This window comes from Panthera onca, chromosome B3, assembly GCF_046562875.1.
Source record: "Panthera onca isolate mPanOnc1 chromosome B3, mPanOnc1 haplotype 2, whole genome shotgun sequence".
In the NCBI taxonomy this organism is placed as follows: domain Eukaryota; kingdom Metazoa; phylum Chordata; class Mammalia; order Carnivora; family Felidae; genus Panthera; species Panthera onca.
The window spans coordinates 141,673,116-141,693,999 of NC_138344.1; the positions used below are offsets into that span (position 1 = coordinate 141,673,116).

At 60.0% G+C, this 20,884-nt stretch overlaps 3 protein-coding genes across 7 annotated transcripts in view; 2 read left to right on the top strand and 1 right to left on the bottom strand.

The window, feature by feature from the left end:
- The window catches only part of EVL (Enah/Vasp-like), a 267,581-nt gene extending 261,148 nt beyond the window's left edge, over nucleotides 1-6,433 (top strand). The window contains exon 15 of the mRNA XM_081795995.1: nucleotides 6,419-6,433. The gene's annotated coding sequence lies outside the window, so the exon portion shown is untranslated. The remainder of the gene's footprint in view (nucleotides 1-6,418) is intronic.
- SLC25A29 (solute carrier family 25 member 29) overlaps nucleotides 1-20,884 on the bottom strand; it is a 21,577-nt gene continuing 693 nt past the window's right edge. Inside the window, exons 1-4 of one of the 5 annotated variants that reach the window (XM_060620747.3) lie at nucleotides 14,692-14,712; nucleotides 8,111-8,154; nucleotides 2,221-2,304; nucleotides 1-1,899 (exon numbers count right to left, since the gene is read on the bottom strand). In XM_060620747.3, coding sequence (XP_060476730.1) covers nucleotides 1,153-1,899; nucleotides 2,221-2,283 — 810 coding nt within the window. In that variant the 5' untranslated portion in view covers nucleotides 2,284-2,304; nucleotides 8,111-8,154; nucleotides 14,692-14,712 and the 3' untranslated portion in view covers nucleotides 1-1,152. Of the gene's footprint in view, nucleotides 1,900-2,220; nucleotides 2,305-2,644; nucleotides 4,395-8,110; nucleotides 8,155-13,739; nucleotides 14,123-14,691; nucleotides 14,713-20,884 lie in introns of those variants that run through there. The other 4 variants (XM_060620744.3, XM_078447861.2, XM_078447860.2 and 1 more) reach the window with 4 other exon arrangements.
- The window catches only part of SLC25A47 (solute carrier family 25 member 47), an 18,688-nt gene continuing 11,285 nt past the window's right edge, over nucleotides 13,482-20,884 (top strand). Inside the window, exons 1-3 of the mRNA XM_078447862.2 lie at nucleotides 13,482-13,655; nucleotides 19,987-20,103; nucleotides 20,484-20,729. The gene's annotated coding sequence lies outside the window, so the exon portion shown is untranslated. The remainder of the gene's footprint in view (nucleotides 13,656-19,986; nucleotides 20,104-20,483; nucleotides 20,730-20,884) is intronic.

Here is a 20,884-nt window from a genome sequence, read left to right on the forward strand (position 1 = left end):
TTAAGAAAACAAAGAATATTTTATTCCTTCAGCGGTTTCTATACAGCAATGACACCACGAGAATAGGATTAGAGTCTGGTCATCCTTGACCCCAGTCTGCCTCCTGGGAGAACGTATCACATGGCCCAAGAGGCTGAGCTCCACTCAGGGCAAAGGAGGCCACGGTCCTTTCCAACCTGTGCAAAACCATCGGCCTCCCTGTCCAAACACATGGCCACGCTGTTCCAGATGTGCTGGGGCTGCCCCAGGCTCACAGTCCCAGGAGCACAGGCTCGGATCCCGCTTGGCCCAGAGGGGCCCACACCGGCCACACCTGTGCCCACGAACAGCCCTTCCTTTGTGGCCTCATGGGAACACCAAGCACGACTCCCTGGGAGAGACCTCATTTGCTGGGGAGTGGGGATCTTCCTGTACCCACGTCCCCGATGACCGCTGCACACCCTAGGGAACTGGCCAGTGGTAGGGGGCCAGAGCCGCACACAGCAGCTGACCCGTGTCCCCATTATATAGACGGGCAGCCTGAGGACTAGAGGGTGGCAAGCCCTCCCTGCTCCACAGCGGGACTTAACTGTCCATCTTCCGTCCCAGTGGCCAGTGGCTGGTTCCCCAGCCCCTAGGCTAATACAGAGCCGCCAGCCGGCCCCAAGCTTCTGAGCGGGTCCCCCAGGTCACCTCCAGTGGGAGTGGCAGCAGTAACGGCCTTCCCAGCCGTGCCAACCGGAGAAGCTGGGGGGTGCCGGCAGAGTATTCTGGGACACCAGGAGTTACGTGGAGCTGCCTCTCTGTCCCTAACAGAGAACGGACAGGTGGCCAAGAAGTGTCCCTGGGGCTCTGCCGGGTGGAGTTAGTCGCTGGATAGCCCACGGGTGGGTCATCAAAGACCCCGCGGTGGTGTCGACCCGGACCCCAGGAAAGGGCTGGAGTGTCGGCTGGGTTTCCGGAAGACTCCCCAGGTGACAGCAACGGGCTCGGTGCACGCGGGGCGCCACCTCCGCGCTCGGGGAGTGCACAGTGCGGGTGTGAGGCCCCCCATTTCACGGCGGAGGACACCGCGCACGTCAAGCCTGCGGCCAAGGGCGCCCCTCGCCGGCGCGTGGGATCCAGCCCGGGCCCGATGCGGTCCGGAGCCCGGGACGCTCCCGCGCGCCGGCCTCACAGGCTGGAGGGCTGGGCCAGGCCGGGCCCCGACGGGGCGGGCACAGCGTCGCCCTCGGGCCGGGCCTCGGGGCCGCGCGCGTACGTGAGCACCACGGTGACGGTGGCGAAGGTGGCGGCGTTGACGGGGAAGGCGCGCAGCAGCGTGGACGCCAGCCCGCGCGTGAAGACGCGCCAGCCCTCGGCGCGGTAGCTCTGGCGCACGCAGTCCACGAAGCCGCCGTAGCGCGGGGCGCCCCGCACCCCGTCGGCCTGCAGCCGCGACTTGACCACGTCCACGGGGTAGGTGGACAGCCAGGACACGATGCCCGACGTGCCGCCCGCCAGCAGCAGCTTGGGCACCAGCAGCCGGTCGCCGGGCTCGCAGCCCAGCGCGCGCGTCAGCACGTCGTACGAGAGGAAGTAGACGCCGAAGCTGGGCGTCTCGCGCAGCAGGGTGGAGGCCATGCCCCGGTTGACGCCGCGCAGGCCCTCCTGCCGGTAGATGTGCGCCAGGCAGTGCAGCGAGCCGCGGTAGGTGCGGGCCGGGCCCGCGTCCTGCAGCTGCAGCCGCGTCTTGGCCAGCTCCATGGGGCAGCAGATGACGCACTGGATGGCGCCCGCCGCCGCGCCGGCCAGGAACTGGTTCAGCGGCGTGTCGCGGCCCAGCGCCCGCAGGGTGTTGCCCTGCACGCCGAACACCAGCGCGTTGATGAACGTGAGCCCCATGAGGGGCGAGCCCAGGCCCTTGTACAGGCCCAACACCTGCGGGGCACACAGACGCGCGTCAGGTGCGCTCCCGCCTGGGGCCTGGGGAGGGGAGGTGAGGGGGGTGGGGAGAGGGCGGCCCCAGCCCAGCCCGCGGGTTCGGGAGGACCAAGCAGAATCCTGCCAGAACCAGTGTCCCCGATGTCCGAGGTCTGGGCATTCACACCTTCCCATTTCCGAAGTGCTGATCTGCCCGTAGTCCCGCTGACACCTTCGCTTCCAGCTCTGTGGTCTGGGGCCCAAAATGTCCTAGAGGCTGGTGTCCCGGGGCCACCCTCATCCTCCCCTCCCCCCACCTCCCAGACCCAGGCCACTCACACTCTCCTGCTTGACGATGGACTGGAAGCAGTGCAAGGTCCCTCGGTACTGAGGCCTCTCCATGCTCTGGACCTGCAGCCGCACCTGGAAGGACAGGGCCCCGTGAAGGTGGGCGGGCGGGGCTGGAGCTCTCCTGGCTGCCGCGGCCCAGCACTGGGGACAGCCCAGGAGGCTCCCTCTCCAGGAGCGCCAGGGAGCCAGGCAGCCTTCTGTGGCTTTTGGGATTCCAGGATGGGGCAGAGCCAGGCGTCCTTGCCTCTTCAGTGAGGGGGTGTCCGTGGGCAAACTGCACAGGGGGTAGAGGGCCCCCAGGATCTCAGACGTCCCAGGCTTCTTGTGGCAGTTGTCTCTGCACGATGCACCTCCCCAGACTTCCCCACTGTCCTGGTGGCAAACCATGGCCCGTGCCGAGGGGGCTTCTCACCTAATTCTTATCACTCAGCTCCCCTCGTCAGGGGCTGGCAGTGCCTCCATGGGTGTTAAAGGCAAGGAGGCTCGGATGCTGAGGGATCCTGATTTCTGCCAGTAGCCCCTTGTGCGGATAGTGGTCATGAGTTCACAAAGCAGGGACAGGAGAGGAGCTCATGGCCTCCTTAGCGACCGCAGGACCTTGTCACCACCTTCGGGGCCTGGGGGCTCACGCCCAGCCACCCTTGGAGCCCTGTGGTCCAGAACCTCTTACTGTGAAAAAAGTGTTCTCGATTGACCCCAGAGCTTATCTCTGGGCTTGATGCTCAGGCCCCATGGCTCCGAGTGGGAGCACATTTCCTGAACTTGGAATCCAGGTCCCGGGGGTTGGTGGGGGGGGGTGGGGGGGTGGGGAGCTAGGTTAAGTCACGTTCTCAGGGGCGGACTCAGCAACCATCACCACAGCCAGGGCCATGGCACGAATGCCACTCTGTGCCTGGCAGCACCAGAGGGCCTAACGTTGGAATCACCAGCCGAGGTGCGTGCGCTTGTCCCTCCCATTTCAAAGATGGGAAGACTGAGGCTGAGATGTTTTGCAACTCCGCCCAGGCTGTCTGTCCTCTGCAGCGACATGGGCAGCTCGGCTGTGTTGGTGGGGGCCAGAGTGTGTGTGGGGGGTGCTGGCTGGTGAGAGCCCTCCAGTGGGCCTTCTACGGCTAAGTGCACTTAACAAAAGAACGTTTTCTAAGAACACGAACGTACCATCTCCGCACAGGAGGACCTCTGCGGCTGGTGGCCACGGCCCCCAGAGGCTCTGACCACCGAGCACACCCTGTGGCTGGCTGCTGCTGCCAGCTCTTGGTGGGGGGAGGGGTGGATTTTCAGAGAAAGGCAGAAGTGCTTGTCGAACAGTGATCACACAGGACCACCTTGAGCGCCGCTCTGGGTGGTTTTTGTGCCGTGAGGGCTTTTCGTTTTCCCTTCCGTGGTCTGACATCCCACCTGGAACACTTCTCTCTCGCGCGCAGCCCCCAACATGGGCACTGAGTGGGCCGTGGTAGCAGAAGTGACAGGAAGTACAGCCGTCCCCGCTGTGGGTTGCGCTTTCCTTCAGACACCTACCTGGACAGCGGCTTCCAGTCTTTGCGGCTCGGACTGGCTCAGGCCCAGGCTCAGGCCGGGCTCGGGTCCCACAGGGAGCGCAGAGGCCCCTCTCCCCTTGGTTTCTGACCCCCGGACCTGGGACGAGTACTTGCTGGCCAGGTGTCTTGGGGGACTAGGTTTGGGGGTGAAATGGGGCCCAGGTCTTGTAATATCTAGAGTTGAGGTGAACGTTTTGGGGTGACGGGATCTTGGGTTGGTGGACCCACCCCCAGACAAGTGGTGATTGTCTCACACGCCCAGAAGGGCTCCCAGCTCTCCACTCGGCTGAAAGACCCCAACCAGCCCCACCCGGATCCCCGCCCCACGACCTGCGCTGGGCCAAGTTCACCTGTCCCCTGCTCCTCAGGGAGGGGGCTCTGGGGGGGGTGGGGAGGAGGGGCGTGGCAGGGTGCAGTTCAGGCCCAGGATCAGGTTCGGCGAGGACAGAGAAGGGTCCGGTTCACCTGGTCTACTTACTATCGCTCTCCAGGGCGAGGCTTACGCTCACCTACAACAAAGTTACACTTTTGCTACGGACGGAGGCAGCCCCTAGCTCAGAAAGTAAAGGCCATTAAAGCAACACAAAATTTCAACAGCACGCCCGGGCGTGGAGCCCCCGGGGCCAGCCCCCACCTCGCCATCCCCGCCCCCGCCCTGGGCTGGCCACTGGCCGGTGAAAGTGGTTTTACCCCCAGTGTCCCTGATTATAGTCGTGTCTAGTCAGTAGGACAGAAAACTACCTTCAGACAGAAACAGGTGTGAAGGTAGTGTGTCTGAGGACAGGGGCTTGATTCTGGGAGAAGAAGAGGAAAGCCAAATCTTGGACTCAAATCCCAGCCCAAGGGTCTGGGAACACACAGCGGATGTCCCAGCCATGAGACAGCATGAACCGACGTGGGACACGGGTGTCCCCTCGCGCATTCTGGAGCATAAGTCCAATTACATGAGGTTCGGGAAGAGGCAAACGGGACCATGGCGTGAGAAGTCAGGAGAGTGGGGGTGCCTGGCTGGCTCTGTCGGAAGAGCTCTGGATCTTGGGGTCATGAGTTCGGGCCCCACGTTGGGCACAGAGCTTACGTTAAAAAAGAAGTTAGGAGAGTGGATGGCCAGAGAAAGGGCAAGCGTTGCTGGCAGGACTGGGGGGGCTCCTGATGGGGGGAGGGGACATTGTTCTGCTTTCCCAGGTGTGTGCTTCATGATGATTCACAGATTTGTACCCTTAGCATGCGTGCACTTTTCTACATGTGTCAAATTTCAGTTAAAACAACCACCACCACGGGGGCGCCTGCGTGGCTCAGTCGATTAAGTGACCAACTTGGGCTCAGGTCATGATCTCACGGTTCGTGGGTTCGAGCCCCGCGTCGGGCTCTGTGCTGACAGCTCGGAGCCTGGAGCCTGCTTCAGATTCTGCGTCTCCCTCTCTCTCTCTGCCCCTCCCCTGCTTGCACTCTGTCTCTCAAAAATAAATAAGACATTAAAAAAAAAAAAACAAAAAAAACCCACCACAGAGCTATTGAAGGAAATCCCCCTTTTGCTAAAAGCAAGGAATATATATGGGTCTGAGTACATTTCTGCTCAGATTTCTAAAGAGAAATCTGAACAAGGGTTGGGGAAGGGTCTATATGAAGGACTTTTTTTCTTTTTAGTTTATATGTCTCTATGATGGTTAAAACTTTTTTCTACAGCCTACCTTACTTTTGTAATAGAAAGCCAACCAAGAAAATGTGACGGAGAGGGTGAGATCCTGAAGGAGGTGTACAAAACGTGCAAAAAGATTTGTCAGTATAAGGCACTAATTGGCTTTTCTACATTTTCCAATTTTCTTTTAATGAGAATGGTTTAACTTTCATAATGGAAAATAGCCAGTAAAAAAGAATGGCCATTAGTAATACAGCATTACATTAAACCAAATGAGTGTACCAGCCCATAACCAGAATGAGGGGTCACCACCATTGGGTGACAGTGGTGATTACTGGGGACGGGTTTTTCCTCTCCATAAGAAGACTGGGGCTCCTGGGTGGCTCAGTCGGTTGAGCGTCTGGCTCTTGATTTCAGCTCAGCTCATGGTCTCATGGTTCGTGAGTGAGTTCAAGCTCTGAGTCGAGCTCTGTGCTGACGGTGCGGAGCCTGTTTGGGATTCTCACTCTCTCCTCCTCCCTCTCCCCCTCTCTGCTCCTCCCCTGCTCCTGCTCGATCTTTCTCTCACTCAAAAATAAATAAACATTCAAAGAGATTGGCTTTGGGGCGCCTGGGTGGCTCAGTCGGTTAAGTGTCTGACTTCGGCTCAGGTCACGATCTCCCGATTTGTGGGTTCAGGCCCCGCATCAGGGTCTGTGCTGACTGACGGCTCAGAGTCTGGAGCCTGTTTCGGGTTCTGTGTCTCCCTCTCTGCCCCTCCCCCACTTGCGCTCTGTCTCTCTGTCTCAAAAATAAACAAACATTAAAAAAAATTAAACAAAAAAAGAGATTGGCTTTTTAAAGACAGGTTTGCCTAGATGTGATGCTGCTGGGCCACAGTGGCCAAAAAAAAGTCACCGAATGGATTTCTTCAAAGACCTCCCTCCAGGCGCAAGCTAAGGGGGTCCAAGGAGAGGAACCCAGTGGGGTGGAGAGGCTCCTGCACCCAAATCACCCAGGGGCTTAGAGGGACAGAGACCCCAGGACAAAGTACTCCCAGCCTGGCGGCACTGATGAGGGGGCCCAGCGGGAGCCTCAGCCTGGTGGGGGGGGGGGGGGGGCAAGGGCTAGCTGAAGGGGCCTGGGGCTGCCCAGGCTGAGTCATAGCTCAGAGAGGCGTGGCCCCCGCAAAGCTGGACTGAGGAAGTGAATCGAGTCACTTCTTGGCTGGGTACAGAGGCATTTACAACATGTGACCACAAGCATAACGTGGACAGTGCCAGGCTGCCCTGGGCTGCTCTGGCCTGTGGACGGGCTTCACAGGACGGCCAGCTAGGTGGTGCACAGGCAGCTGTGCGGACAGGCTCTCGGCAGGCCTGTGTAGGGCAGGGGTCGCCGTGTGGCAAGAAAGCGTGGCCCTTCCGCCTCCCCCCTAACTTGCATACGATGGGTTGGAAGAAAATCTGTGCTCTTCAGAACTGGCCTTTCACGCAACCCAAACTATACTGTTGAGCACAGGGCACCACGACGGCCTCCGTAATCTTGCCTGACCCCTCAGTTTGCCGGCGAGAATGCTGGGCCGAGAGGTCAAGCAACTGGCCTGAGGTCACACAGCAGACTGGCTAGCCGGAGGCCTGGGCTGTACAAGGCCTAGGGCAGAACTTTTAAGGCCAGAGCCAATACTTAAAGCTAGGCCCTCATGCCTGTGCCAGAGGAAACCCCAGCCCCTGAGTTCCTAGTCCTTTTCTTGGCCAGCGACCGTCTTGGCTTCTGCTGAAAAAAGAGGGGACAGGAAGTGATCTCAACCCCAGCTAGGGATGACATCCTTGCCTTGGCTCTGCCCTCGCTCCAGCAGGATGAGGTGCCAAGTTCAGTGTTTACGGTGGGACACAAGACCCCAGCAGCAGGGAGAGACTCCGATTTGGGAATTTCCAGCTGGAGGACGTGGATTTCCTTCGTTTCTGTTTTGAGCATCTGACCGCCTGGACCTGGACAGTTTATCGACGAGAAACTGGCTAACTGAGCACCTGGCCCAGGGCCACACACGCCGCACAGGTGGACGCCAGCCCTCGGGAAACACTCTGTTTCGTGCCAATGACGACCACTCGTGAAGATCACGTTCATGGGAAATACTGGCCAGCTCTGGCTTTTCTGTATTTCTGTATTTTCTCTCTGAACTGCTCTTTCTTTCAAGAAGATGTCTGGGGGCGCCTGGGTGGCTCAGTCGGTGGAGTGTCTGACTCTTGGTTTCAGTTCAGGTCATGATCTCACGGTTCGTGGGTTCAAGCCCTACATCAGGCTCCGTGCTGATGATGCGGGGCCTGCTTGGGATTCTCGCTCCCTTCCTCTCTGCCCCCTACCCCACTCATGCTCGCTCGCTCTTAAAAAAATAAACAGACTTAAAAAAAAAGAAAAGATGTCTGGGGGAGCCTGGGTGGCTCAGTCGGTTGAGTGTCCGACTTCAGCTCAAGTTACGATCTCACGGTCCATGAGTTCGAGCCCCGCGTCGGGTTGTCTGCTGCCAGCGCAGAAGCTGCTCTGGATCCTCTGTCCCCCTCTCTCTTCCCCTCTCCCGCTCGTTCTCTTGCTCGCTCTCAAAAACAAATATTTTTTAAAAAGGGGGGGGTCACTGGAAAGGGGACCCCAGCCGTCCCGGCCCTGCGCATGTCCAGTGTCTGCCCCTCCCCAAGGACCTGAGAGTAAACTGTGACAAGAGACTCACCTTGACTGTGTCAAACGGGTGTCCCACGAGCACGCCTGCCACACCTGGGGGAAGAAAGGGGCATGTCACCCAAATGCCTCAGAAACCTGTAGCACAGGGGTCTTCCTGCAAGGACTGCATGGGAGCCACGGGACTGGAGGGGAAAAAGCCGTTTATCAAGCACCTACTGTGTGCCAGGCACCCTGTGGGCTCCTTCATCCTCATGCCTGCACGAGCAGCGGGGGTGTGGGGGGGAATGACATCCCTGAGGTCAAGCCTGGATCTGTCCAACCCAACGCTGGGGTCTCTCCAGCCCCTGCTTCCCACTGCACTTGACTGGTCCGTGTGCCTGAGGACAGCTGGCCCCCGGAAGCCACACACACTAGTTCTGAGATGGTCCCGTTGCTCCAAACACCTCCTGGTGTGGCGGGGGGGGGGGGGGGGGGGGCCAGGGATTGTGGACTTGGGGTCAGAGGGCCACCCAGATTTGACTCTTCCCTCCGCCACTCACCAGCTGGCCAAGCTCCCAAAGGACTCGGGGTCTGTGGCTTACTCGCCTTGCCTGTGCAGGTGAGAGCATCAAGTGCCCCCCCCACACCCCCCAAAACTGACCCAGGGCCCAGGCAGCACAGGCACTGGTTGGCCACTCCCTTCCCCGCGTGGGAGCCGCCTGGGACCCAGGGAGTTAGCTCGGGACTTTGTGATCACGCGCAAGGATGCGTCGGTCCAGCCTCTGCCAAAACCCCAAAACCTCAGGGGACGAAGGCTCATCACTCTCCACATTGGCTTCTGAACCCTTTTCGGAGTCCTGAGTGCTGTTCAGGTGTAACTATCGCTGGGAATCAGGCACCTCGTGACCCCATTCACAGAAGGAGAAAGGGAGGCTCAGTGAGGTGAAGGTGGCTTCGACTCCCACGCTCTCCTCCCTAGAATTTTGTGTGTGAATCTCTTAAAGGTCTGTTACCGCTGGGAGTGTTTATAATTAAGACAGTATTAACGTCTCTACCTGCCGGTCACTGTTCTCAGTTTGGCATGTGTAGTAACTCTCCCTCTCACATGTAAAGAAAGGACTATGAGCCCATTTTACAGATGAGGAACCTGAGGCCGAAGGAAGTCGTATGTCCACACTGCGTGGCGAGAGAGTGGTGAGGCGAGGATTGCAGCCTAGGCCTCCTGGGCCTGGAGCCCTCCTCCTTCCCCGCTCACCTCTCTTGCCCCCCGTTGGGGCTGCTCATCAGGGTGGTGGGCGCCCAGCGGTTAGCGGGAGTCACCGCGCCTCTTTACAACTTGCGTGTTGTCGTGCGTCCCCCTCACCTTGTCTCACGCTTTGGACCTTAGGATCCGCTGTGTTTGACGCGAACTTGGCCAGTCCCGCTTTCCTTCTGGTTGCGCGCGCCTGGCATGGTTTGGTGACGGTTAATTTTCAACCTGGTCCTACTCCCTTGTTTTCGATGCTCCTGGAAGCGAGCTCCCGCTCTCCGCCACTCCCGTCTGGAGGCTCCTCCGGTTCTGCCGAGACGGGACATCTGACACGACTCCATCTCATTTTACGTGAATGGCTCATTTCTTCCCTTTGTCTTTCTACATTTTGGCTGCTTCGGGCCACCCGCCACTTCTCCGCCTTCTGCTAGTGTCTAAGTTCGGCTAAAGGTTACTTCTTGTTTCTTACTTTTAATCATTATGTGGAAACAGGACAAGAACCGTCACCACCCCCCCGAAGGCTTTCTCTGCCCCCCGCCTTGCTGCCCTCCCCCTCCCCCCGCCCAGTAAGAGCCGCCCCAACAAGGTTTCCAACTCTGATAGCTTCCTCTTCTACCCCGTTTAGACCCCACGAGATTCAGAACTGTTCCCTCACTTCCTCCCCTCTACCCCCTTCTTGGGGTCTCTACCCCGATCAGTTGCCATTTTGTTGGAGCCTTTCTTGATTACTCTCCTCGGAGGTTAACCCATGAGGAAACGGCCTACAGAGTCTATTTCTTTAACACCATCCGGGAACAACGGTCCTGTGCTCTGGTGAGGCTCCCAGGCCCAGGCCATTAGGGTGGCCGTGTCCCAGAATCTTCTCGCTTCTGGTGCCACAGCTGAGAAATCCATTGCTGGTACGTTTTTTTTGCTCCTTGTCAGTAATTTATGCATTCTATCGGGAAGCCTCTGAGATTTTATCTGCAGATTTCAGGAATGTCACCAGGAGATGCCAAGGGTGTGTCTTTTTTTTTTTTTTTTTTTTAAAGTACCCCTGCCTGGTATACCAGCCCTTTCTCTCTGCACACTCAGGCCTTTTTTCTGATCAGAGGAAATTTCCACTATCGTTTATTCATCGTAATCTTCATCTCCAGACCTTCTTCTCCTTCTGGAACCCCTAACATTCACAGGAAGATGAAAAGACCTCCCCGAGGTGTCTCTTCCCTCAAGACTTCCGTGCCCGTGCCTCTGGTCCTCTGTGACACACTTTGTTTCTATCTTTTGAGATCCACCTTCTCTGTCATAGCATGTTGTGAATTTTCTAAATTTGAAAAGCCTAGTTCTAGAACTTATTTTCTTGGGCTCTGATTTCCCTGGGTTTTAGACACTTGACACTTGCCTGGGGGGTATGCTGTTTGACCTCCCTTCTCTCCAGCTGCGGACCCCTGGGGACCTCCATGCCCTCTGCAGCCAGGCCCAGTTGTGGGGTCCCCAAGAAGCTGGTGCCGGAAATGCTGGGGGTCCCCTTCCTGTGGGTGGCGGGTCCTGGCTCTGGTCCCAGACTTCTCAGGTTCCGGCCTTCATCAGCCTCCAGGATGGAAGGGGTAACCACCCTCTCCCCCTCCCCCCCCCCCAGCCTCAGCTGGGAGGCCCCCCAAGACCTCCAGTGGCAGCCATTTGCACTGCCACTTGCTCCAGAGGCTGATTTCAATGCCCCCAGGGGAGGGGCTGAGTGCCTTCACCCAGGATATCCCCATTCACAGGAACAGAGTGGGCCTGCCTCCATCAGGGCCCCCAGTCCTGCCAAGCCTTACCCTTTAACCTCACGGGGAAGCCCCTCCAGGCCAGCGCCCCGACAGGACGCTGAGGCACTACAAGGAGATCCTTTTTCCCACCTCCACAGCCAGTGCCCACTGCCCTACACACGGTGGTTTCTCGGGGGCACCGCCGGGCCCTCTGGGGTAGGACTGGGGGGGCGACGGTCCCGGAGGCAGGCGTTGCAGGAGACACTTGGATGGCAGACCTGTCTTCCCCGCACAGGCTTCCCGGCCCCACCACGGAGCCGCGCCTCCGCCTATCCTGGCACGTGGCAGCGAGACCCCCCATACGGGGCACAGGGTGCTGGTGGGCCCGCAGGCCTGGGACTGACCCCCTGGTGCGGAGCAAAGGCAGACATTCTGCCCTTCCTACCACGTGAGCGCCGGGATGCCGTCAATCAAGGCACCTGTTCCACCTCCCCGCGGGTGAAATTGAACACGTGACCCGACACTCCACCAATCAGAGGCGACGTACCGCTCTCCCTCGCAGGAATCTGAATCTAGAGGGATCCCGGGCCGCCGAGGAGAAGCTCCGTCGACCCCCTGCTCTGGGTCCAGGTCTGAAAGAGCCCAAGCCGAAGTAACGAGGCAGGGGCCTCCAGGGCCAGGCGCTGAGCTGGGGGCGCGGCCCGCGCCTAGTTCCTAGACAGTCCCTCTGCACAGGCTACTTCGTGCCAGGGACACAATCAGGTCACTGTCTCACTAGTCCCTCCACTTCTCAAGGCCAAGGTTTCTCCTGGGTCACATAAGACCAGGAGAGGATCTCAGGGGAGCGGAAGCCGACAACCCTCACAAAGAGGCTTTGTGGCAGCCACTGCCATCCTCACCGGCCTGGGAGACTCAGGCCTCCACTCACAGCAGGGAGGTAGGTGCCGCCAGCAGCCCCAGGCTTGCCCCTGGGTGGGAGTAGGGCAGTTGGGGGTTGGGGGAAGGGGCTGGGGCCCATAGCTCCGCGTGGTGCTGGACCCTGACCTTGCCCCAACCCTGCAGCCTGGACAGGATCCCTCCTAGGTGGGTTCGGCGAGGGAGGGCGGAAGGCATGGCCTTTTGAGCACAGAGCCTACAGTGACCGAACCCGTGTGTCTATGGGTGGGGTGGGTCCCTAAGCAGGCCTGGCCTCAGGATGAGTTCCACCTCAAACCCCACAGCTCCCAGGACACCCGGGAGAAATCAGAAGGAATCCTGTTCCTCTGGGGAAAGAACCCACATTCCCCAAGAAGTTGGAAAGGGGCTTTGGCTGTGGGGCAGTCCAAGCTCATTGAGCCACCACTGCGGGGTGGGTAGAGGAGGGTTTGGGGGCTCAGGAGGAGCCAGCAGGGGTGGTGGCAGGTGCAGTCACCAGAGCGGGGAGGGGAACAGGGGAGCTGAGCCCCGGATCTGCAGAGGCTGCCCGCTCCTGTCTCCTCTGGCCTGGGCTTGGGAGTAATTCACGCATTTGCGAAAGGCCCTGGGGTTCTTCCCCCTTCAGCAGACTCCAGGCCCGTGGTTTCCTGAGGCCTGATTGGGTAACAGGCTGGGAAGTTCTTAAATCTCTTGACACACATCGCTTCCCTGGCACACTGCCCTCCCCACCAGTCTCTTCTTGCCCAGAGCAGGAAGCTGAAATCAGAGGCTTAAATGCCCCAGGCCATTGTCACTCCTCTTCCTCCAGGGTGCCCAACGCCAAACCCAAGCGGATCAACAGTGAAAGCAATTTCAGGTGCTGGAGGAGGGACATCCACCATCAGAGCAGGACCAGGCCTGGGGCCATGCAGCCAGCTCTTCCGTCAGCTCCTTGGGGAATGACATAACCCGGCTCGCAGTTAATACCCGTTAAATAAATTAACTCTCCAAGTAAAAGCAACGAAGCTAAAGGCCAAACTGGGAAGCGCCCGGCCCGGCTCCATGCCCAGGGTCGTCCCATGGCATATCCTGGGTTGCACACTGACAGCGGCCCTCCCGGGGACACAGGCTTGGGGAGGACCCTAGCAGCCTGGTCTGGGTGAAGGTGCCCCGCACCGGTGACACGCACGCGTGAGCACAGGGCTAGCCCACACCGCGCGTGTCAGGCCCACTCCGCCACCCGGGTGGAGACCCCCCGCCAGCAGTTCCCTGAACGGATTAGGGAGGTGAGGCATGCCCAAAGCATGACTCGGCGCCTAGGGGCCGCCGGCGCCCTTCCGGGCCTTCCAAGGCCAGCCCCCTAGGGGGTCTTCCTGTGGCCCCAGCCCCGCCCAGACACCTGCGGGGAAGGGGGTGGAGCCAGCCCCCAACTTCTGGGGCCGTGGGCGCGGGCCGGGGATGCGGGAACCGGGGAGGGAGATGCGCCCGAGGCCTCGCGCGAGCGGGACGCACCGGGCGGCGGGACGTCCTCCTGGCGGTCCCCCACTTGGCCAAGCCACGGTGCTGCCCCGGCGCCCCAGACCTCTCGTCTGGACGAGCCCCGAAGGACTCGAACGCCACCTGCCCTCGCGGACGGCGTGCTAGACGCCCTCCCGGCCTGTTGTCTGGGCACGTCCCCGAGAGCCCCGTGAGACGAGAGCATCGTTACCCCCATGCTTCAGGCGAGGAAAGCCCGGCGCCCGCAGGTGAGCCGGCCTCCCATCCCGCACACGCCTGGCTCCGGCCTCCCGAGATCGCGCGGTCCGGGTGGGCGCCGCCCGCCTGCTTACCCCCAGCGCATCCAGCCAGGAAGTCGAGCGCCATGGCCGGGCCCCCGGCGAGGCTGCCCTTCCTCCTCGTCCTTCTCCTCTGGCCCCTCGCCGGGCTGGTGGCCGTCGGGGGTCCCGCCGGCTCGCACGGTTGGGACTCGGCCTGGCCGCCGCCTCCTGGCGCGGAGCCCGGGGCCAGCCGGGGGCAGGGGGCGGCGGCGGCGGCGGCTCAGAGCGCGGGTCCTCCGCCGGCGCCCGTCCCTGGCCGGCCGGCTCGCTCGCCCTCGCGGCAGTCCGCCCGCAGCCAGTGGTCCCGCACCTCGGGCCGCTCGCCCCGCCCCTCGGGCCTGCCGGCCGGGCTCCCGCGGGGGTGCGGAGCGCAGCCAATGGGCGGGCGAGGCGCGGACAACACCCCGGGCCCTGCGCGCCGCCGCCGCGCCTCATTGGCTGGGCGTGTCCGGGGCGGGCCAGGCGGGGGGTGGACGTGGCGGGCGGGGGAGGCGCACAGGCGCCGCAGACAAAGAGTGTGCTTCGTGCGCCCGCCCGCACGGCTCCGGAGGGGAGAGCAGCCGGGTGCGCGCGGTGCTGGGACGGTGGGGCTGGGCCCGGGAGCCCGGGGCCTGACGGCGGCCTGTGCAGGGGTGGGAACCTCCCGGCGTGAGCGACACGGGTCAGCTGAGCGGGAGGCGGGGTGTGCTCGCTCTGGACTGGACCCTTGGACCTGGGGCCTGGGTCCGGATCCCGACTCGGCCGCCCAACCTCAAGTCCTTGCCCGTGTAATGGGGACACGGGCGCGTCAAGGGGCGCGGAGCGCCAGGGCCCTGCAAGGCTCCGACACAACTAGCTGTGATACCCCTGGAGCGGCGAATCGCCCCTCCGCCCGCGCGCCCGCCGGGCCCGCACGCGGGGTCCCGGGACGGCGGGGAGCTGGAAAGGGGAAGGGGCCTGTGGGGCGCCCCTCGGGGACGCGCACCTGCCTGCGCGCTGCTGGGCCGCGGAGGGGTGCGGATCCGTGCAGGTTCCTGGACGGGCGCACACAGGCCATCGGTGGCAGGGAGGGCGCCGGCGCGGGGCCTCGACAAGGGAGGCCTCGGGAAGGACTGGGCGAGCCGGCCCAAGTGGGAGGGCGCTGGGCCGCGGGGGACGAGGGGGACGAGGAGGAGCCAGGTCCTGCGCCTGGAGAGTCCCTGAGATTGGCGGTGACAAGGACCCCTCCCTGGTCTTTGGGGGAGTGTCCTGTTCAGCGACGTGTCCTGCCCTCCTTCCCCAGCGCCTTGTGAAGTCTGGACTGTCCGGCTGGGACTCGACTTGGCTGGGCGCTTTCTCCTGCACAATGAGAGTCAGATAACAGCGTCAGGCCTGCGGCTCAACTTCCTTCTTCAAGATTCTGTGGTCAGGACCTGCGTGTTTCCGGATTGCAGACCACAGTTCTTTTATTCTCATGTTACCATTTCTGGAAGAAGGATGGGGATTACAATAGATATGTATCCAGGGTTTTATTCTTTTATTATTTTCAGGTATATTTTTTTGAGAGAAAGAGCACTTCCGTAGGGGAGGGGAAGAGAGAGAGGTAGGTAGAGAGAAAGAGAGAGACAGAGAGAGAGAGACAGAGAAAGAGAAAGCAGGCCCCAGTGCTGTTAGCCCAGAGCCCCAAGCGGGGCTCTGACTCACAAACTGTGAGATCATGACCTCAGCCAAAATCCAAGAGTTGAAAGCTTAACCAGCTGAGCCACCCAGGTGCCCCATATACCCAAGGTTTTAAAGATTATATATTTCTGCTAGGAGGGGATTTCTCAGGGGTATGTAAGTAGTGACTATGGTGATACAAGGCCACCAGGGATCCAACGATCATTAGTGGTTTCCTTTGATTCTTCTTAGAATCTAAATAGAACGTTCATTAAGCAGAGACCCAAAGCCAGGTCTGCTGACTCCTAGTCCAGTGCTCGTGATGGCTGGTGGGCCCTGAACTAGGGGTCTGGAGGCCTGGGTTTGAATATCGCCAGCCTCTGACCTCGAGGAGCCAGGAAAACAATAACGTGTGGGCCCCAGGAGAAGCCCAGACCCAAAACAGGGGCAGGAGTTGACTGTGGCTGGAGGCCTCCAAGGCCATGATGATTAAACTTACATCCAGGAGACCCACCCTTACAAACACATTGTCCCTTGGTTGCCACGGCCTCCAGAGGTAAAGCAAAATGCCCGCAGCGTGTTTTGGGGGGCTTGAGTAGAAAGTCAAGTACTTTAATGAGGCAGTGAGTCACAAAGCTATAATGGGGCATTTGATAAGGAAACAACGATGAGCTACTTTTTTTTTTTTTTTTTTTTTTTTGCCTTAAGAGAAGGCACGTGCCCTTAAGTTAGTGTCATAATTGAGGCAGGTTGCAGGAGCCCTGATTCCTGGGGGTCAGCAGCCTGACCTCCAGGGGCTCCCATGGCGGTTAGGGAGAGACCAGAAAGAATGAGGAAGTCATCGCAAAGAGTTACACGTGTCCGTCTTTTGGAGCCTGCACTATCACATTAGCGGTTGGGTTCTATGCGTGTTCTGTTTCATTTCCTGAGGATACATTACAGCACAGAATATGATGTTTTCAAACTCCTCACCTTCCGCAGAGCCCCAGGCCCCACCCCCATGCCAGGGAAAGCCTCCCTGCAGGGCTCTTCCCAGACCCTAAACTTTAAGTGGCGGTGGGGGGGGGGGGGGGGTCCAAGGCCAGAGCAGGACAGCCAGTGAGGGAGGGAACGTCACAGGGGACGGAGGTCAAGCCAGGTCACCGTCAAGTACATGGTGCGGTTTCTATTTTGCCCAGCTTTTATCATTTCCTACACAGGACGGATCCAGTGTGAAAGAATTAGAAACACCAGCAGGAAAAGAGGAAAGGAAAATGACCTCTTTTCTCCCCACCCCTGAATCTGCTGGATTCAGTGACAGGGGCTGTTTCAGTGACAGGTGAGGTGGGATGGGGAGGGCAGGACGGTCAACTGGCTCCCCACTCACTTGGACTCGGCGCCCCTGCTCACTTCTCACCTGCGCACAAGGGGCTTGGCTGGTCCTCCCCGTCTACACTGGGGAGTCTGCCACCCCTTCCCACACTCTGCTTTCTTTCAGCTCCCGGAGTGACTTCATTTGTTGCTCTATGTGTTTATCCCCTCTCTTCCCCTAGAATGTAAGCTCCACCAGGGCAGGGACCTTCTCTGTCCTCTTTGTTAACATTAAGCTAGGTGCCCAGTGGGGGACAGAATCATTCAGTGGCCAGAGCCATGGAAGGTGACAGACCCTGGGTGGAGGGGGAGGCAGGCGGGAGGCTCCTCCCGGCCGACAGCCTGACCCTTCTCCAGGGATGCGTGTTCTGGGAAGAAGGTGAGGGCTGGTGGGGGTTCTGGGTGATAGTTTTTCCTACAGTGTATTTTTAGAGGGGTGCCTGGGTGGCTCAGTCGGTGAAGCATCCTACTTCGCCTCAGGTCATGGCCTCACGGTTTGTGAGTTTGAGCCCCCAGTTGGGACGACGGATCCCCTGTCTCCCTCTCTCTCTGCCCCTCTCCCACTCATACTCTCTCTGTCTCGAAAATAAATAAGCATTACAAAAATAATAACATGTATTTTTAGAATTAAAAACTTCGGAAACAAAGTTTCTCTCCTCCAGGCTGCAGTGGGCCCCGATAAGGAGGAGCCTGAGAGAGGGGCAGGATGGGACCTGGGTTGGGATGTGTGTGCATGTGCGTGTGTGTGTGTGTGTGCAGAGCCAGAACCCTGCCCGTCTGCTTTGACTCGAAAGCAGGGATCAGCCTGCCAGCTCTGGCAGGGGCTGAGCGGGCAGCTGAGGAGCCAGGCCTGGGTGAGGGGAGTGGGGCCCTGGCCCGTCCTGCCCTATGGCCCCAGCCACAGGCTCCCCACTCTAGACCTCCGGCATGGAGCCTCCCAGAAATGTGGCTAAGACACACCTCACCAGACCTAAGGAATCAGACTTAGGGAGCAGGGGGGCTCGAGACCTGCATTTATTTTTTTAAGTGTATTTATTTGTTTTGAGAGAAAGAGAGCATGCGGCAGTGAGAGAGGGGCAGAGGGAGAGGGAGCCGGAGAATCTCAAGCAGGCTCCTGCTGTTGGTGCAGAGCCCTGACCTGGGGCTTGATCCCACGGACTGTGAGCTCATGACCTGAGCTGACATCAAGAGTTGGACACTTAACTGACTGAGCCCCTCAGGCGCCGAGAAACCGGCATTGAAAGTGGCCCCTTCCGGGGCTTTTAGGTGGCTCTGGGGGCCGCAGGTTGAGACTGTCTCCAAGGACAGGTTCGGGAACTTGACTTCTGCAGTCTCAACTTGGGCCCCTCCTGGCTGCGTGACCCTGTGAGCCTTCTTGGCCTCAGTTTCCTCATTCGTAAAATGGGTTCAGGAGGATCCTAGGGGCCAGAGCAACTCAAAGAGCCCCACGGGGCAGGTGCTTTTGTAGGAAACAGAAGAGTTGACTTAATTATTCAGCTGAGGTATTTGGGGTTTCTTACAGGCATCTTCAAGTGTCCAGCTGGGGAGGGGAAACTCTGGCCCCAGAACTTCTGAAGGCTGCAGCGAGCAGGTCTGGGGGGCGGGGGGCACTGGGGCGTGAGCTGTGGTTGGCTGCCTGGCACTGATGAGAACTAACTACCCTCCAGGTCTCTCCCCCAGCGAGCATGTGGCTGCCATGGGGCTGAGCCTCCACCCCTCTTATCCCATCCACTCTCACAGCGACTCAACCCCCCCCCCCCCCCCCCCGCCCCCGGCTAAGCGAGTCTTTCTACTCTGGGCCTCAGAGGCTGAAGGGCCTGGGACCCCTTGGAGACAGGCAGCCACTGTCCTCACAAGTTCATGGTGCCCAGAGTTCTCTTGTTAGGTAGACTTGAAACGATTTGCTTGAATTGAGTCAACCCCAAAGTTGCCACCATGCTGTGTGGGCCTCTTGCACGTTCATTTCCACTGGAAATTTTATAGTTTTCCCCAGGGCTGCCTCTCCAGGTGAGCTGTGGGCCTCCCTTGTGCTGGGCACCAGCCCCAACCCACTTGGCTTTGGAGTGACCAAGAGACCGGAGCGAGGGAGGCTCTGGCCAGATAGTGTTGTTTAAGTTTATTTATTTTGAGAGAGAGAGAATCCCAGGCAGGCTCTGCACTGTCAGCACAGAGCCTGATATGGCCCTTGAACCCACGAACCGCGAGATCATGACCTGAGTCGAAGTCAAGAGTCGGACTCTTAACCCACTGAGCCACCCAGGTGCCCCAGCCTCCGGCCAGGTTGTGAGATGACCAGAAACTCAAGATGGGAATGATATAAATAAACGCAGGGCAAATGCTTCAAGTATAAAAATAGAGCCTGCAGGGGGCCTGCCCGAGAGTGCCGGACCCGGGGGCCCCAGCGGTGGTCTGCAGCTTGGGTCGGGCCATCCGGTCAGGACAGAGGAGCTGGGCGGAGGCGCCCAGCCAGGTGAGGCAGACAGCATGTGCTTGCCGCCCACTCGGAGGTCGTGTGGCGCACGGGCCTCCTGGAGCCCACCCTCTGGGCTGGCGCTGGGGCCCCGCGTGAGCCCACCTGGCTGTGCCCTCCCTGGGGCCACACACCGTCTGGTCTGGGGGACGAAAGAGCAGACCGCCCACCCGGGCGGATGGCCTGTGTGAGGGGCGGGCATCCGAGGGCAGTGGCCAGAGGAGGGCAGTGTGTCTCCACCTGGGCTGTGGTCCCGGTGGTAAGGTGAGCTGGAGTTGACACCACGGAAGGCGGGGGACGGCGTGGCGGCAGACAGAGAACGACGCACACGGAGCCCAGAGGCGCGTGGGGACAGTCCGATGTGGCAGGCAGGCCCTCGGGGAGGACAGACGCGGGAGGAGCCTGGGGCAGCTCCAGAAACAGGCGGAGGAAGGGACAGAGAGAAAGCCTGCAGCATCCTAGAATGCAGAATCCTGGAGCTGGAGTCCCCCCTGTTCCAGAACCTCTCCCTGAAGGAAGGGCCTTGTGCCGCCGCCCGGCCAGGCAGCATCTTCCTGGGGCCGCATCATGTGGACGGTCCCTCGTCTCCCACCTGCCTTGCTGCTTTGGGCTCTGCTCTCTGGAGTCCTTGTCCTCGGTCCCCCGGGTGGTACGTGGGGCTGGCTGGGGGCCACTCCCTGCTGGTCCAGTGGGGGGGTGGGATGCCCGGTCGCCTGAGCTCCTGGGAGCCCCTGCCATCTTCCCCGAGCAGCTCAGCTGTGCCCCCCCTTCCTGGAGGCCTCTGTGACCGCCCCAGTGGAGACTGGCTTCTCTCTGTGACAGGCTGGCCACACCTACCCGTTTCCATCCCTGGCTCTCTGTGGCGGCTTGAAAACACGTCCACTAATTCTCCTAGACTCCCTACTTCCTAATGTGCCTGTCACTGAGTGTGGGGCTACGGTGAGTGACTCACTTCTAGTAAATAGAAAATATTCACTGGGTCGGGGGGGGGGGGTGCACCTGGGTGGCTCACTCGGTTAAGGGTCTGACTCTTGGTTTCGGTTCGGGTCATGATCTCGCGGTTCATGGGTTCGAGCCCCACGTCGGGCTCTGTGCCGACAGCTCGGAGCCTGGAGCCCGCTTCGGATTCTGTGTGTCCCTCTCCGTCTGCCCCTCCCCTGCTCCTGCTCTTTCAAAATGAGTAAAAATCTCTCAAAGATACACATTTAAAAAAAATTTAGTAAAAGAAAAAGTATTTGCTGGGAATGACATTGTGTCACTTACAAGACAGTCACCGAGGCATTGTGGCCGCCCCCTTTCTCTCCCTCTTGGATCACCAGCTCCAGGGGAAGCTGGGAGCCATGTGGGGACCAGTCCTGTAGAGAGGTCCCTGCGTTGAGGAACCGAAGCCTCCAGCCGACAGCCACACGAGAGAGTCACCTTGGAAGGGGGTCCCCCTAGCCCCGCGTCAGGCCTTCAGATGGTGCAGCCCGTGCCCACGGCTTGACCGCAGCCTCGCGAGAGACCCTGAGCCACAGCCAGCCAGCCAAGCTCTCCCCCGATTCCTGACCCTCAGAAACTGCGAGGTAATAAATATGTGGCATCTGAAGCTGCTAAGTTTGGGGATAATTTGTTATGCGAGAATGGATAGTATATACTCCCCAGCCGGGCCGGGCCTGCAGGGGGGCGAGGGTAGCATCTAGGCCACTTCTGGACCCCAGTGCCCAGCACGAGGCCTGCA